Genomic DNA, 17,260 nt, shown 5'->3' with positions numbered 1-17,260 from the left:
CTCTATAAAGAACCCCAAAGCGGCATTTTGATCCGTTCATGCATTTAATAGTAATCCTTTAGAAACCTGCACTGTCTGCAGCAGCCCCTCCCATACCAACGAAAACGAGCGGTTGGAAACGTGCTGATGTAAGATCGTTTCAAACAGCTCCCTCCAGCAAGAGTCTGTGCTGCAAGCTCCGCCCCCACGGCTTACACAACACTCAATGGGTATATGCACGACCTTACTTCCGCATTCAGCCTTTGACTGCTCAGTCGTTTCCGGTCGGAGCAGTGGGCTGTTGTTTATGTGTCAATAGCGGAGTATTTGGACTTTAAAAGATGTCTTTTGGAGCTAACAAGAGTCACTATAAATGAGGCCATTGTTTGTTTTTCTAGTAAAATACCCCAAAATAAAAATGCAAAAAGATTTTAAATTGTATTTGTTGTCCTACATACAAAGCAAACTTCGAAGGTAACTTTCACACTGAACGCGATTTGCGTGACAAATTTGCGTGCCCTCTTTCGACGCTCAGCTATTTTGCTGCTCGCCGATTGTCGAAAAATGTGTTCCTGACACCGCAGCCGGATATGGGAGGAGCTACCAGCTCTGTCGGTCGATGTCTCACTTAGAATGAATGGGAGACACATTCAATGTCGAGGAAAATGTTTTTTTTTGTTTGTTTTTTTTACGTGCTAGCTGTTCCTATGAAATCGGGACTCCCGCAAACTGGTGGCCCGCCTCTCTTTCACTGCGGCGATTCGCTGCTCCCCGCCTGTCAAACGTGGGATCCTGAGCACGAGGCCTCGGTTGTGTGTGGATGGATGTCTGTAAATTTTCAGGTGCTCATGCAGCAGCTGCGTCGGTGCGTATTCCAGCGGCCACCCCCGGTGAAAAGTCCATGCAAACGCACATAGAAGTCAGAAATTCTGCACGTTTGCATAGACCCCTCATGGAAAGTAGCCACCAAATTAGCGCCGACTCAGCTGGCACGCAATCGCCCCGCAATGGATAACACATAAATCAGATTTATTTATTCTGAGTATTTCTGCAAAATTCTACAAAAATGAAATCCTTCAAAGATTTTCTCAGTTCTGGGGCTTCTATCTGTCTGGGTTTCTGACTGGGTTTGAAGCAGGGGGGGCGTAAGAGTTAAAAAAAAAAAAAAAATGTTGGCTGCAGCCAGAGAACCGCCATGCTGTGACTGAACAAAACGCCTGTATTTGATTAGTATTCTGGTATTCTGATCTGGTCATTTAAAACATCACTTGCCCAAAGCTGAGTTCCTGATTGGCTGATGCGATGGAGCGACCTGTCAAACTTCAGGTATTTACATTTTGGCAACGCCGCCCAAATTGCGCCTCACCACTCAAATCAAGCTGCTAGCAGACCTTCGCGTCATGCCAGTCGCTCAAATCGCTCTGTGAGGCTTCAGTTCGCCTCAGTGCACACATTGGAGCTCGCTGATTCTGCTGCGCGAATCACGTTCAGTGTGAAAGCACCTTTACACACTGCCAGACTGCTTTTAGGGCTCGAGCTATACGAGAGAATGTGTTCAATTTTCAAAATAAAAGATTTCTGTCTTATGAAAAAAAAAAAACTGGTATAATTTATTACTTCTTCCACGGCCAGGTGGCAAGGGATCCATGGAACAGCACCGGTTAACGGCCCTGTGGGTGGGGACCACTGATTTATAAGACCTTTCTCCTGATTTTGGTCATTTTGTGGTTTAGCGCATAAATTAAACTAGCAATGTCACAGTTCAGTACATGCAACTTTTGTTTCCCAATGCTCAAAGAGGCAAAGGAGACAGTTTCATGTAATTTTAGACATAAATTGCATACATATCTAGAAAAGCATTAACAAATCGAAATAAAAAATATTTTTTTTACTTTATTTTCTTACAACAATGACGATAAGAACGGTTGGCATTTCTCTGCATGCACTGACACATAACAAAACAAGAGTCCATGCGTCAACCATCCCCAGGACTATTGTTCCTGTCCTCCCTTTGCCTTTGTAGGCACTGAAAGGACATGAATAAGAAAAGCATCTGCATTGTACACCTTTATAATTATCATAGAAATGCATTAAAATGTTATCTAGTGTCTTTCCTTTTTCTGTCAAACCCTTATTTACTGTCCATCATTGGTATGAGACTTTCAACATGAGTTGTTTGAATTAAAATAAAAGCCTTACAATGCAGGGGCTATTATCTGCGGCGCATGGGGCTCTTTTTCTTCTGTCTTTCTTTCATACATGCTGAGTGACTGAAAACTGCCTTGAACCTCATTATGCACAAAGGAGTTGCTTCTGCCTATTATTTCTTTCCATTCACCTACAATAGGCATCCTCTGTTCCCAAATAGAATATAAAAATCTAGGCGCTTCATTATGTAGCTCCTGTGTGTGCTTACTAATGCAGCTTGCAACCTTTCACTGTGTTCTTCAATGTAACTTATTAGTCAGGTTGGAGCTCGCCTTGCCACTGGGGGAAAACACTTGCAAGGAAACAAAAGAGAATTTAATTTGGTCAAATGATAACCTTTTCTTTTTTGCAAAGTATGAAACTTAGAGGAATTAAACAATGCTAAAAAAATTGTTATTCTGTAGTTCTTTCTCCAGACGAACAAACCCACCAAGCAGGCGGAGGAATGAATGGGAGGATTTTCATAAACAAGCTGAAAGAGGCGTAATTGTCGTGTGCCGTACTATCCCAAATCTCAGTCAGAAACCAATTTTCATCAGTGTTCCTGTCACGCTTCATCAGCTATTCTTCTATACTGCTTTGTGCCCTCTACATTACAGCTTCTTGATTACGGGAGTCAAAGGGCTCTGCGCTAACACAAAGTTGACACAAAAGCCAATTCCAGAAGGAAAACAGTAAAACTGCTCGCAACAAAGAGTAAAATTTCAAGAGAATGTACTCTGAAAATGGTAAAATCACTGTTGTGCATGCTTGATTTTCCTGAGGTGAAGTGACCTGACAACTAAAGAACACATTTCAATGATCTGATAACGCAAGAACACCAACATGGTAAATGGCGTACTTATATAGCGCTTTTCTTCTTTCCTTAAAGGCCCAAGACGCTTTACAGTCACAGACACATTCACACACTGAAGGCTGAACGTTCACAGGTGAACACTGCCGCCATCCTATAACCACCAGAGGAAAAGTTGAGTCCACCGTTTTGTCCAAGGAAACTTCAATAGATGATAGATGTATATATTGGTTTTTAGGGAAACTGGTGGTCAAATTTCAAGCATCTTTGATCCGTGTCGCAGTAGATTGGCATAGATTGAAGTACAAGTAAAAATACATCAACTTTAGAGCGACATTGATTCACAAGACGAAAAGGTCCACAGACAAACTCCTAAAATACACAAAGGCCAGCAAGGCGGGAACCGCACTTGCAATCTTTCGATCAGAGGTCGACCGGCCTACCTCTGCACCACGGCTGTCTCAAGTGTGACAAAAAAAGCTAATTAAAACTTGAGTCACAACAGGTTGTCTGTGTGTGAAAAATGGGCACCTAGATATTTTGTTTATGTACAGAAGTGGCCCACAAAATATTAAGATTGTGTAGACTGCTTAGTGAACACGTAGAATGAAAGTATTTTTTCGACCAATGGGTCATAGGAAACACTTAGATATTACGCAAAAGTAAGAAGGGGAAAAGTAAGTGGGTCTCAGGCGTGTCATATGGCATTTTTTTATTTAATTCATTCACTCAAACCCTACAGATTGTGCAATGAGTCAATTGGCTGCAGTCCTTGCTTGCAGCTGAGTGTTAGAAATTAATTAGATTATCATAACGTTGTTTGGGTGGACATCCTATAGGTACTTAATTATTATTTAAAAAAAAAAAACCTGTTTGTGCAGTACTCAGACCACGCTAATGTCTCAACCAGGGGTGTCTAACATCCGGCCCACCAGATGGTTTAATACAGCCCAGTCATGAAGAGAAAAACGTAAGAGGATGTTGCAAAAAAAAAAAAACACAAAATCACAAGTTGATATAAAAATTATCAGGTGTGACACCACAATTACCTAAATATCATTGTCAAAAAGATAATAATAATAATAATAGCTCTAATAATAATAATAAGTGATTAGACTACCAGGATGTTTGAGATATTGTTTCCAACTAGGAAAAAAAAAAACAAAAAAAATACAAAGCTACGGATAAAAAAATGACCATAGGTTATTTTGCTATTAAGTTACCGGTCCGGCCCACTTGAGATCAGACGGGTTGGGTGTGGCCCCTGAACCAAAATGAGTTTGACACCCCTGGTCTAGACTGTGGCGTAAGGGACCTGCATAACAGCATCACCCAAACGTCAAGTGTGTGTACATCACATTATCCTTACAACTACTTCACTATACACCTACCCCACACATGAAAATGGTACGTTCTATTTTTAACACCGTTCGGTGAGATGATGCTTCTTCTCCTGACTATGACCCTCCACTGGCCTGGACAACCCAGGACTTTCAACACCCATATGGGTCAACCTCTATATGGATACATGTGACTAAAGCTGAACTGATAAAATATCCCAAACTGCCTCCAGTCAATTTGGGATAAGTGAGTCTTCCTTTTTTAATGCAGGGGAAACTTTCCATAAATAACCCTTAAGGCTGGAAAAACACTCCATTACACACTTTGTAGACTTTTCTCACACAGAATTTTCACACTTTTTTCTTTTGTTTGAACCCTCAAAGTTTGAACCTACATAGCAAAAAGTCAAAAAGTCCAGTACTATAGAACAAAAACAAAGATTGATGAAGAAGATTGACGACTAAACGTTTATTTAATTCTGGCAATTTGATCACATTCTGTAGAGGAGAAACGGCATGAATGAAAGTGATCGACAGGGTAAACACCCAATCAGAACGTTGAACACCATGCACTGTAAAAATGAAAAAAAAAGGAAAGCAATGATTTTAAACAACAGAAAATATCTTTGAAAGACCAGGAAAAGTGAACTATTAGTGAGGAAACTATCTTTGAGTTTGCCTTTTAGATACTTTTAAGGTTAAATTTGATCAATTTTGTTTTATCAAATAAATTAAAGCAAATATTTCTGAGTATTACATTTCATTTTGTATTCATGTACTGTGGTACTAACCGATAACAAGTATAAGTATTATCAAAAAGTAAGACATTTGAGACAATTTTATAAAAGAACAAATTTAGTTCACCAGTGCTTATTAATAAATAGTCACATTTTGTACAGACTTATGTTGAATCATATAGAGCGCAAAAAGTAAAAACACATACATAGACATATATATCAAAATAGTAAAAAGTCTGTTTGAGCTTTTTTACAAAATTGCTGCTCACAAAAAGGAGAACATTTAGGTCTAAAGGCTGGACTCCCTTTAACTCATTTGTCAAATTTAAAACTAACCTTTTCACATTTCTTTTTCTTCACCATTACAAAATGACTGTGTAAACGTGGGTCACAAACAACCGATCATTTTATGTACCGAGCAGCTATTAGCACTCCATGTGGCCTCGTCAATACAGCTTCATGCTGCTTTCCTGGATCGTTATTTGGCTTTTTTAGCCATAAAATTTAAAGCTTCATTTTATTTATTTTTTTACCTTACTGGCTTCATCTAAAACCTCAGAGATTTATCAGTTTCGATTCACAGCGACACTTACAGCAGCCCGACTCCATGTTTTCTCATCATTCGACTATAATACGACATAATAAAGGTTGTACCGTAAATCTCCATACATAAGAAAAAATAAACGTTTCTTGACATAAACCATTTGTATTTAAACAATATGCTCTAAATTACTGAATGTCCTCCACTGCTGAAGAACACTTCTAAGCACATCTGGATTTATGTTCATAATGGCATTAACGATACGTTCAGGATGATTTCTGTTTGTTCCTCTTTATTCAAATGTATTCTCTGCAGTTTCTGAAATATAAAGAACTACACGGTAGAACCATATATGCAGGAAATATAGGGCTGGGTTGATAAAATGATTAATTGCTCAGAATTGATCTAAGCTTAATAGATCAATAATTGATCCATAAAGTTAGAAATGGATCTAATGTAGTGTCTTCAACACTTAAAAAGCCATTCAGGTTGATTTTTTCCTGACCACAACCTGAAAGGAGTCACAAAGTCTCAGCTCACCCCTTAGAGAAATAAAACACTGATTTGTATTCGTTATTTTTCCTCTTATGATACATATAAATGAACTATAGCATAAAAACATAAATAAAAATACCCTTTTATCAAAAGATAAAAGGGTTTAAAACTTTTGACAAAGGTTTTTATGACTTCCTTTCAAAATAAAAGACTTCCTGTGTCACATAGGATCTTCTCAATGTAGAAAATATAATATACTGAGTAAAAGACAGTTTGTTTTCAGTTTGTGGTTAAACCTTAGCCAGAAATGCAGACATCTAGCAAACCAAAATTAAATCGGAGCTAATTTAGTGACCTTTACTTTCTTAACCTTAAGGAGGCACATAATATACTTCAATTTTTTCAAAACAAAAAAAATTAAAAAGTCTGCCTAATAAAATTTTTTATTGTGCTCACTGACCCCAGATTGATTTTCTGTGTTAATCACGATCACAAATTTGTCAAAATGTTGTAGCTCGACTATGTTAAACTACAAACCGCTCTGTGGATTGTTGCAACAAAGCGGATGTTTGTGAATGGATAGAATAAAGTTTGAGTTTACTTTTTTAACTTTACAATTTTTTTTTCTTTTTCTTAACTTAATATTTATAATTAGATTTTTTTTTTTTTAATCAGAGCCACAATGATCATGTTGCAGACACCTGATCAAATGCATAAAGCAAAAGTCCGCTAGCTTGATGCTAATGTATAATGGAATTTCCTACAGAATGGCTAATGCTAACACTCAGTAGGCCTAAACATACATTGATGACTACATCAACATCTTTATAAACTCACAGGCATACATTTTCCAAACTCTTTTAAGGACATATTTTTTAAAAATACCTTTTGTGGTCTAAAAGAACATTTTCGGCTCATTCGTTCTTCTTTTTCTGGAATAAGGTGTAATGCTATAGCACCATCGCCACCTAGTGGCCAAACTGAAACGCCTTCCAGGAGAGGCAGGACTATTGTTGGAGCTTCTCTGCTTGAGAATCCATTATTAATAATCTCATTAATATTTCACTAATACATTTTACAGTATGTGAACTATATAAGAATAATATGAAAATATTCAAAACATGTATATATATATATATATATATATATATATATATATACATATATATATATATATTATCAATGTATTTCTAAACAAATATGTCCAAATGTTTAAACTCAAAATTGAATAAAATCGAATTGATCGAAAGAATCGGAAAAAAATTTGAATAGAATGGAAAACCTTATGTATGGAAACTAATGTGACTCCCTGTTTAATTTATTACAATGTGAAGGAGATAACAGTCAAAATGTTTCAGAAAAGTAGACTTTTATTTCATCAGACGTTTTTTTGCATCTAAAGCAGGATGATGCTGCTCTCTGTCAGTGAAAATCATTCAAAACAGTGAGGCCTTTTGTAAAAAATGTCAATCTGCGTCCAGCGCCACATTCATCTTTTTATCCATCTGCATGTAAAGTAAGAAAAAGTAAAATGTAAAAATAATTGCGTTGACATTTTAATGTAGTGAAAACAGTTACATCATCTCAGACCTCCTTCTGGCTGGGAGGAGGAGATGCGCACTGATGCATCATCTGGTCAATGACAGAGATTGTGCAGTTTATCAATGCAGCATTTACTTATTGATGACAAATGTGTATAACAAAGTTTATAAAGGAGATTCCCAAAACTTCATGAGAGCAAATGATAATAATCAGAATAGCAAAGTGAGCTGATTAAGATAATGATTTTAGATTTTTTTTATTTTTTGTCGCGTTTTAAATGTAAGTTTATGAGCCCACAGCTGCAGATGAGAGGCAGGAAACAGTGACTCTGTTGCAGCTGGTACCTCTGCCAATGATAGATTTGTAGCTTGTGAGAAGGGAAAAAAAGAGAAATAGGAGAATTGAACATTGTCTCTGTGCTGTTACGAGCCCTCTTTCGTTGTCTCAGCAAGCTTAGAGTCCCAGCTTCAGCACATTGTGAACTTCCTGGCGTATAAAGACAGAAAAAAAAAAGGGTGGTGGGAATTCAGTTTTAATTACTTGCTTCCACTAAATAAAAAAAGAAAAAAAAAGCTTCAGTTATTTATAATGGTTGTCCTTATTTGGTATGTGCATGTGGTTGTATGCATGCCTGTGCCCTCCTGTGAGGAGCAGCTGGTCTGCTCTCTGCTCTGCTGTGGGAATCAGACATTCCTATTGATCTCCTGCTCCCATGGGAGATGTGTGCGCATTGTTGTGTGTGCGTGCGTATTCATGTGAGTCCGCTGCACACCTCTCATCTTTTTTATCTGCATAGTGTAGCAGCGCGGCGATGCAGCAGCGTTCCGTTTTTGTGCAAGAGCTCCTCTGCCAGGTTGCAGAGGCAACTGCAAGAGAGAAACTCCCTCACAGACGTTCAATGAGAGATGATAATTTTGATTTTTTTTTGTTTTGTTTGTCTGTAGTGTGCTGGTTGTTTACTCCTGGGTAGGGAATACAATGTAAGGATCGCTGATCTTTACCTCAATTTTCTTCCTTCAGATCAAGTCAAAGATGTAAAAGTGTTTGTTTGTGTCTTCCAGGTGGCAAACGTTATAGAAGCTGCCGGTTTGAAGGGAGAAAAAGGAGATCGGGTAAGATGCTTGTATCCAACTACACCCTAAAGTGTAATAAAAAGATGAGTTTTGACCAATTCACCTAGCAGTTACACTTCCCAGAGCATCACTCCCCACTTCATCTTGTCTCTCTCCCCTCATCTCAGGGTGATGAGTGCTCCGGCTCTCGTTCCAGCCCAGTAAGTGACAATCCTCTGAAAGGCTTTTTGTTGTTTGCGGCGAAATGAGCTTGAAGTTATTGCCAAATACGGTCTTTGATTGTCCATGCCAACTAACTGTCTCTAACCTCAGTGCGCAGAAGGACCCAAAGGCCAGAAGGGAGAGAAAGGCGAGCTGGTGAGTGCTGATGTTTGGCCAGAGGTTTGCAGCAGTGCATCCCTGAGCTATCCAGTCCAGCAGCTATAAAGTGAGATTTTTGTTTTCCAGAAAGTCCTTTTCAAGCTATCTGCCCCAAGTTTAAACAGAGCCAGGGAGCAGTTTTTTTTTTTTTTACATTTATTTGCCAACAGAGAATGTGTGGATGGATTTAATAGACTTGTAACTGCTCACATGTTTACAAATCTTTAGTATAACAAAAATTCAATCCTATTAGTTCCACAATCCAACAGTTCTATGACATCAAGGGTTTAGGAGTCCAGACTTTGAGGTCGAAGCTTTTTGTCATGTCAGATTACTCTTCTGTGACTCTTTGACTTGTTCTTCTTGTGATAAATTGCTGCTTTGATACGTCTGCACAATTGGAAAGTCTGCTTCCATTCTAAAGGTCAATGTTTATGAATGGGGCACACGACTCCCGGGTTATCCGCATCGTTATTGGCCGTGTTGCGAGGGGTTTATGAGTTTTTGTCTGTTTTACACTCTTGGATTTGAGTCTTGTCCCTTTTTTTTTCTTCTTCTTTTGTAGGCTGTGGGTCCCAACAAGGGAGAAGCAGCTTGGTACAAGGTATGGTTTGCAAAAATAAAAAAATAAATAAAATGCCGATTCGAGTCCTCAGTGATTGCTTTTTGTGTTGTGATTCTCTTTTAAAGGGAGAGAAAGGTCAGAAGGGAGAGATTGGTCCACAGGGTCTGACTGGCACACCCGGGAAAAACGTAGGTGTTTTAGACTTCCTTTGGATTCAAGAGCATTGACTGTATATAAGAACTGGATTGAGTGGCCCCATCCCCCATTCTGGAAGTACCTGCTGGTTCCAAAAAGCCAAAATCCCATAAACTCCAAACTATGAGTCATTTTTTTTGTCTAAACAAACATTCTTTTTAACAGATTCTTGCTAATCCTATTTTTGTGTCTGTAATGCAAGTTATTAAAGGTTTAAATTGACCAATCAAATAAAAAGAGGTAGTCCCACAAACCCTGCCTTCAACTGGTAGGGGTGTGGCCTTCTAACAAGCCTACTTCTGATTTGTAAGGGTGGTTGCCATAGAAACGTTGACTCAGACCAATCACTGCTTCTTGCTACCCGATCTGTAACGGCTACCCAATCGGTCCCCACATGCGACAAAAAGGAGTCGGTCAATTTCTGCTAAAGCATTTTACAGTCAGATTTTGTCTTTGGAGGTTAATGACAATTGTAACCTCTTAAAATATTTATAATATTTGAAAAATTTTACTATAATGCTGACAAAAAAAATGACAGAAAAAAGACATGTTACTGATCAGGAATGCTGGTCTACCCGATCCGTAACTTGCACGTGCAATTTATTTATTTATTTTTTTCAATTTTGTCAGATGACACTTGGTCTACTAGGATACCAGCACCACAAACCAACACTTTACCAACTCCGTTAACACAGAGAAGTTATTAACGGTTAATTTGACTGCAGTAGCCCAGGGCATCTCTTCAGAGTAATATTTGTAGCACACAATGATGATCATTCTGTAACAATCTTGCCTCAGAACTCACAACTTTTGCCATTACACATGCAGTCACTATCTTTACTCATTCCTTGCTCTCACACTCCAAAAAACGTCTAATTTCAGGACCCCTGAGCCATCCAAAAACTGCCTGAATCCCTGCGCTTCCTACCAGCACTTGGAAAAAAAAACATTGGGTCACATGAAATCATCTGTGGTCCCCCACAAAAATGCCCCCATTTCTTCTTTTTTTTACATTTGCCAACATAGATTTATTTGTCCCCAAATGGGCAGATGGTTCCACATGCAGCAGGTTTATTAGTTCGAAGCTAAAAGCTAAATAAGGGTCAGACAGGCAGAGGTCAATCACAATCATGGGAGCATCAAAGAGGAGAGTAGAGTTGTCAGGGTCTAGGTGAGGGTCGGGGCAGGCAGCAGGCAATCAGAGAATAAGCAGGGTCAGAAACAGAAGATCAGGTCCAGATAGAAACCCTCGGTAATGCAGGGAGGCTTTGTGCATTTTTTAAGTCGCATGTGGGTGATTGTCAATGAGTGTCAGTTGAGTGGCATCCAGGGACTGTGCACTGGGGCAACTGGGAAATGTAGTATGTTAATACTCTGGAGATGGCTCCCACTGGTGACCAGAGGGGGAGACAATGCTTTGGCTACTGACACAATGAAACAGAGACTACAAGATGTGTGACTGTCTTTACATTGCACATCCTTGGGATTTTTATTGTCTGTAAATACAAAAAAATACAATCAACAGTGTTGCATTCATTTTTTTTTTTACTTAATCCTCTCTGCTGTTGAGGAAAACATACATTTGTGTGATCACTGAGTTATCAGCAGTTTAAATGGCTTGGACAGTCGTAAAGGAAGGAGAACTGTTGGGATATTTGGTAACTTGAATTATAAGCTCTACAGTCTTTGAACAATAGATGTACAAAAAATATATGAGTTACAGGAGCTAATAGAATTCAAATTAATCAACTGTCGCAATGTTAACAATAATAGTAAGTGTATTAAGATTTATACATCTGGGGACTGATCGAGTAGCTGTTACAGATCGGGTAGCCGTATCAGGTCGGGTAGCCGTAAACATCGAGTAGCTACAAATAGAGTAGTAGTTACAGATTAGGTAGCCGTTATATGATAACATCGTAGTTCCAAATTGAGTAGCTGTTACAGATCGTTCAGCAGTTACAGATTGAGTAGCAATTACAGATAAAATAATTGTTACAGATCAAGTAGCTGTTACAGATCGGGTAGCTGTTACAGATCAGGTAGCCGTTACATGATCGGGTAGTAGTTAAATATTTGGTAGCTGTTACTGATCAAGTAGCTGTTAGTGGTCTGGTAGCTACAGATCGGCTAGTTGTTACAAACCAGGCAGCGGTTTCAGATCAGGTAGCTGTTACAGATCGGGTAGCTGTAACAGATCAAGTAGCAGTTTGGTAGCCATTACAGATCAGATGGTTACATCCATATTATGATAAATTGGAAACTGAATTGACTTTATTAGGTTGGAGCCGGAAGTAAACCGTTTCCTATGGGTGAAATGGATTAAATATTGTCAAATGTCAATGAGTCAAACCATTTAATGCTACTATATTACATCTGGCGTGTAAGTAAACGTTTTAAACTCACACATGCATCCATTTAGCCACTTTTTATTAGACTTGAGCGGATGTTCGGCGCACTTATAAGGCATTACTCTCTAAGCTCAGGCTCCCATTGAAATCTGTTCTCCCCTCTTTTCTCTATCCTGTTGCATTTAAGTCAGCCCATTAATGCCTGTTAGATTAGGCTAAAGCAACAAAGCCTGCACAATCAATGCTGCCTCCCTAACTGTGCTGTTCATCTCTGACGGAGACAGCCGTCTCCTCAGAAAGACTTAAACCTTTTAATCTTGCCTTAACGTTGAAATGATCCCGCAGACACTTGAAAACTTTTGCGGAACAAATTACAACATGTGTGTGTGTGTGATGCGTTTGAGTGCTTTCTGGCATCAGATGGACTCGCATTTAGCTCCTCGCCAGGATAAGTGTTCATTGTTGCCAGATGGATTCAGCAGAGGATAGATTTTCTTGAGGCTTCTGTTCGTCCAATATATGGGAAAAATAATGTACTTTTTAATTTGGCTTGAATCAGCAGGCGGGGAATATTTAATTTTCACCACTGACAAGTGTCTGAAACAGTTTTTGAAGCAATGTGGGAGGTATATTTCAGAGGAGCTCGTTTGATATCCCTGGGATGACACAGATGATGTCAATTTTCTCTCTGTCACTGTCTTTTCTGTCACCATTTCCCAGGGTCAAGCAGGGAGCGTCTGTGTCGTCGGCCCCAAAGGACAGAAGGTCAGTCTTCATTAATTCCTGGAGTTTCAGCCATCAGCCTGTCTGTCACTTAAACTCAGTCCAATTTAGTCTAAATGGAATGTGTGTTGAACTCGTTTCCCAGGGTACATCAGGTTTGGTGGGTCCTGAAGGCTTGGCTGGGGAGCCAGGGAGGCCTGGACCTCCAGGTCAGCCCGGAGTTGGAAAGCCAGGTCCTCCAGTGAGTTGAACATATTTAAAGATGTTCAGACCACGTTTCATATCCTCACTGTCTTCCAAAACCTCTCTGAGACATACATCTGAAGACTTTCAAAACTTTTACTTCTGTTTTTCTGCATTTTTCTATTGTCTTTGAAAAAACTTAGATGGAAGACATTTAAAAATATTCATCCTTTTAAATGTTTCTCTAACAGGGCCCCCCTGGTGAAGCTGGAGGTGCAAAAGGAGAAAAAGTAGGTTTAAATCCTGCACTATAAATGTAATCATGTATTGCAATGACAAGCTCTTTATGTGCAACTAACTTTATTTAGATTTACTTTCACAAAAGTGTGTAGATCTATTGTATTTTCAAATCGTTTTCATAGCAACAACAATTATTGGTTTACTATACTGAACTTTAAGAAACTAATAAATGCAAGTTTAAAAATAAATCAATCACACTAAGTAGTGTGCAATTGTTCTGTTGCGGCAAATGCTTGAAAAGTTACTATACTCAAAGGAAATTTGTCAAGTTAAACTCATGCAAAAGACCTCAGAAGTGGTTTTTCTGCTTTAAGCCTTCGTCACAACCGCCCTAACAGGTCCATTTAGGCGGTTGATGAGGAAAAAGGGCTCACAGGTTTGAATGAGGTATGAAATTAGGAACTCATAGATCGTTTGGTGAGCCCACAAAGCAAAATGTCCATACACATTTATTCTACAGGCTCGCTTTAGGTATCAGGTTGTAGGGAACACTTAAACCTTGCTTCCACTGAGCGGTCCGGTCCGGTTCAGTACAGTACAGTACACTACAGTCCGGTCTGGTCCGGTGGAGTGGTACGGTATAGTTAGGTTAATTCTTCCAAGCATTTCCTCTCTGTTAAGCCTCGCTTCCACTGGGTGTTTTTATTTTTTCATGGCACATTCAGACCGCTTTCGTGTCATTGTAGTGCAACGACTAGAAAAGCAACAACAATAGAGGTCATCCAGCAGCTCGTCTTTTTCTTGCTGCTACTTTTTGTACATCATGTATAACAGGAATTAAATGTTGTTTGAAAGAAGATTGCAGGCGGCTAAGAATAATACCACTGTAAAGAGGAAAGCAGAATCGCTAGCTTGGCGCTATATTGGTGCTTTCTAGTGTCGTCATCACTTTCTGCCAATTAATGGATGGCAACGGCGGCTCCACCCCAGCGGTCCATTTTTCTATGGACCTAGATGTATGGTTCAGTACTGTTTAATGGGTTCATTTAACAATGGAAGTGCTAAAAATACCAAACCGTACTGTACTGTACCGCTCAGTGGAAAAGAGGCTGTAAATAAAACGTCAGGGTAAAGTAGATGACATGCAGGATCGTACAGATTTTTCAGTGTTTTAACCCCCAAAATTATTTTCATGTGTGCAGTCTGATTGTTTGAAATGATGAAAGTGTAGTTTTTGTGGGTTTTCTATAGGCTACAGATGTCCTGTTCAGTTTTGCCTCATCATAGATATTGACACCAGTGCAATATAAAAAAAAAAAAAAACACTGACAGGTGCTGGTTGTTGTCCTATGTCTTGCCCACTCTACTTCTGTGTTGCATTTCTTGTTCTCTCTTTCCATCCATGCCAAACCTAACATGTTCTTGTTTGATTTTTATTATTTCATCTTTTATGTTGCAGTCAAATCTTTATATCAGCTTAGATAAAGCGTTTAGCTTATCTGCATGGCAACGTGGTGCCTGTCGATGTGGTAATTATGCTCCATGTAGATTTTTATCTCAGACCTGCTTCAGAACTCCGACGTGGATGTGCTTTGATTCACCCTTCCTCCTCTTTAAGGTTAAAGTGAGGTTGCGCTTTTACCGACTGTTATTAGATGAAAGGCAGAGTACAACCTGGATAGGCTATTGCAGAGCAGAGCCAAACAAACAAACAAACAAACAAACATGCACCTCCTTCAAATCTTTATTTTATTGATTGTATGTGTGTTTATTGACTGTACTACAGCACAAAGCTTTATTACGAAGAGGACATTACATAACCGTGGAACCATATTGTGTAGGTTGATTGTATAATATCAGTTTGAGTCGGTTTATGTAAAAAATAAAGTATGTACTTAATAATTTACTCACTGATATGTGTTTTAATAAATATTAATGGACTTAATAAGAAAAATAAATAAAAAACAAATTATTTTCATTAGTTGTCAAAGTAGGCTCCATTTAATGTTTCCTGATCAGTTTAAGGGATTTTTGCCTTAAAATAGGCCAATGCGCAAAGATGTTTATGATTTAAAAAAAAACATTTGAATCATTAAATATCAAAATAATTGCCCAATTTTAACTATAAAACATTCAAATATCTGTCTGTATGGAACCCAAAGCAAAGGCCAGTTTTCTTTCTCTTTTTGAGAGTTTTATTTATAAGTGATCAATTTTTAATCCTTATTTCCTCCATATTTAATGTATTTTTTTTTAATTTATGGTAAAAGCTTTTACAGTAGTCTTTTCATCGCGATCATTATTACCTCTGTCATTTTCTGGGACTTAGTTTATGCAGAGTTTATTAGAAATTTGCCAATGAATTGTAGGAGGTACTGTTGGCGCAAAGCAATGCCGCCCCCTTACCCGTCCTTGTTGCTGAGAGCTCTGAGCATTGTTACTGTTGCTTGTTACCCACCAAGTATATTTTTTACCCTCTATGTTCCTGATTCACAATGATTTGAGTACTCAGAAATGTATTTGTAAACTTAGTTTTCTTCATATTTCAGTATTTAAAAATCTAAAAGTTTTGAAACTGAAACATTTATTTGGTAATAAAGCAGTTTTATTCAATAATTCCTACATCACTTTTGTATATATATATATATATAATATTTAATAAAATTGTTCTTTTCTGAGCTCTGCAACATGTTAAAAATGAAATTAACAAAATAAATTTAATGCTGTAAATTATTTTGATTCATTAAATGATTAAATGGTTAACAGAAGTCTCAAGTGAAATGCCTTAACTTAATACAGCTTTCTTTTTGTTTTCATTAACAGGGGGATTCAGGGACTTCAGGAAAAGATGGATTACCAGGAGATCCAGTGAGAGCCTCTTTTAAACATTGATTGGTATTCAGTGATGTGTGCATGAGCTCCCAACAGACAGCAACTGCCAACTGATAAATCAGCATTTTGACTGGGATTCTGTTGTTTTCGTAGGGACCAAGAGGACCAGTCGGGACTAAAGGAGCGAAGGTGTGTCCGTTTTTGATGGGTTTCTTTGATTTGGAGGTGTGTGGAGACAAGAAACCCGAGACTGCAGTTCGAAGGAGAGTAAAAAAGAGTTTATTGAATCTAATTGGGGTAGCTGGGTTCTTTGTCCAGTTTGCTGGAGCTAGGGGCCTGTCAAAAAGAGATACAATAACCCAGGAATTTGTGGCTAAAGTACCAAGCTGCTAAAAAAAACCATTAAAAAAACACACCATAATAAAATATTAAAGAAAGACAGGCAATGTGAAAGTTCCGCACTGGCAACTAAAAGCAACCCTTCATAGGTAGCTAAAAACAAGATAAAAAGCAACAGAGGGGCACTTGGAGGGGAGGGTGACAACCACACCCCTCTGCGTTCCAACGCTGTTTCCCCCTATTGTCTGACTCTTGGCTCAGCCAGACTTCCGGTTTCAGCACCGCCTCAACCTGAGGTGTTCCACTCGCTAAGCACGTCTACTGTAGGTCCGGCGCTGGTTTCTCTCACCACACTCTTCCAGGGCCCGGCGCTGGGTCCTCTCACCACGCTCCTTTCAAGACCTTGGGCTGGTTCCTCTCCCCACACTCCTCCAGGGCCCAGTGCTGGCTCCTCTCACCACGCTCCTCCAGTGCCCAGTGCTGGCTCCTCTCACCACGCTCCTCCAGGGCCCGGTGCTGGCTCCTCTCACCATGCTCCTCCAAGACCTGGGGCTGGCTCCTCTCACCACGCTCCTCCAAGACCTGGGGCTGGCCCCTCTCACCACGCTCCTCCAGGGCACGGCACTGGATCGCCACAATCCTCCAGGGCCCGGCGCGGGATTCTCTCGCCACGCTCTTTCAGGCTTGTCTCACCATGCTCCAGGCTTCTCTCACCATAATCCTCTAGGCTCCTCTCACCACGCTCCTCCAGGGCCCAGCGCTGG

The 17,260-nt window shown here is 39.3% G+C and overlaps 1 protein-coding gene across 5 annotated transcripts in view; it reads left to right on the top strand.

Annotated features, from left to right (window-relative positions):
- col16a1 (collagen, type XVI, alpha 1) overlaps positions 1-17,260 on the top strand; it is a 110,303-nt gene that overhangs the window by 50,818 nt on the left and 42,225 nt on the right. For 3 of the 5 annotated variants that reach the window (XM_036214174.1, XM_036214173.1, XM_036214175.1), the window contains exons 10-19: positions 8,580-8,747; positions 8,876-8,908; positions 9,021-9,065; positions 9,634-9,672; positions 9,759-9,821; positions 12,900-12,944; positions 13,048-13,143; positions 13,337-13,375; positions 16,149-16,193; positions 16,311-16,346. In XM_036214174.1, coding sequence (XP_036070067.1) covers positions 8,580-8,747; positions 8,876-8,908; positions 9,021-9,065; positions 9,634-9,672; positions 9,759-9,821; positions 12,900-12,944; positions 13,048-13,143; positions 13,337-13,375; positions 16,149-16,193; positions 16,311-16,346 — 609 coding nt within the window. The remainder of the gene's footprint in view (positions 1-8,579; positions 8,748-8,875; positions 8,909-9,020; positions 9,066-9,633; positions 9,673-9,758; positions 9,822-12,899; positions 12,945-13,047; positions 13,144-13,336; positions 13,376-16,148; positions 16,194-16,310; positions 16,347-17,260) is intronic. The other 2 variants (XM_024293685.2, XM_024293694.2) reach the window with 2 other exon arrangements.

Source organism: Oryzias melastigma, linkage group LG11, assembly GCF_002922805.2.
Source record: "Oryzias melastigma strain HK-1 linkage group LG11, ASM292280v2, whole genome shotgun sequence".
Classification (NCBI taxonomy): domain Eukaryota; kingdom Metazoa; phylum Chordata; class Actinopteri; order Beloniformes; family Adrianichthyidae; genus Oryzias; species Oryzias melastigma.
This window is presented reverse-complemented; position numbering and strand designations above follow the sequence as displayed.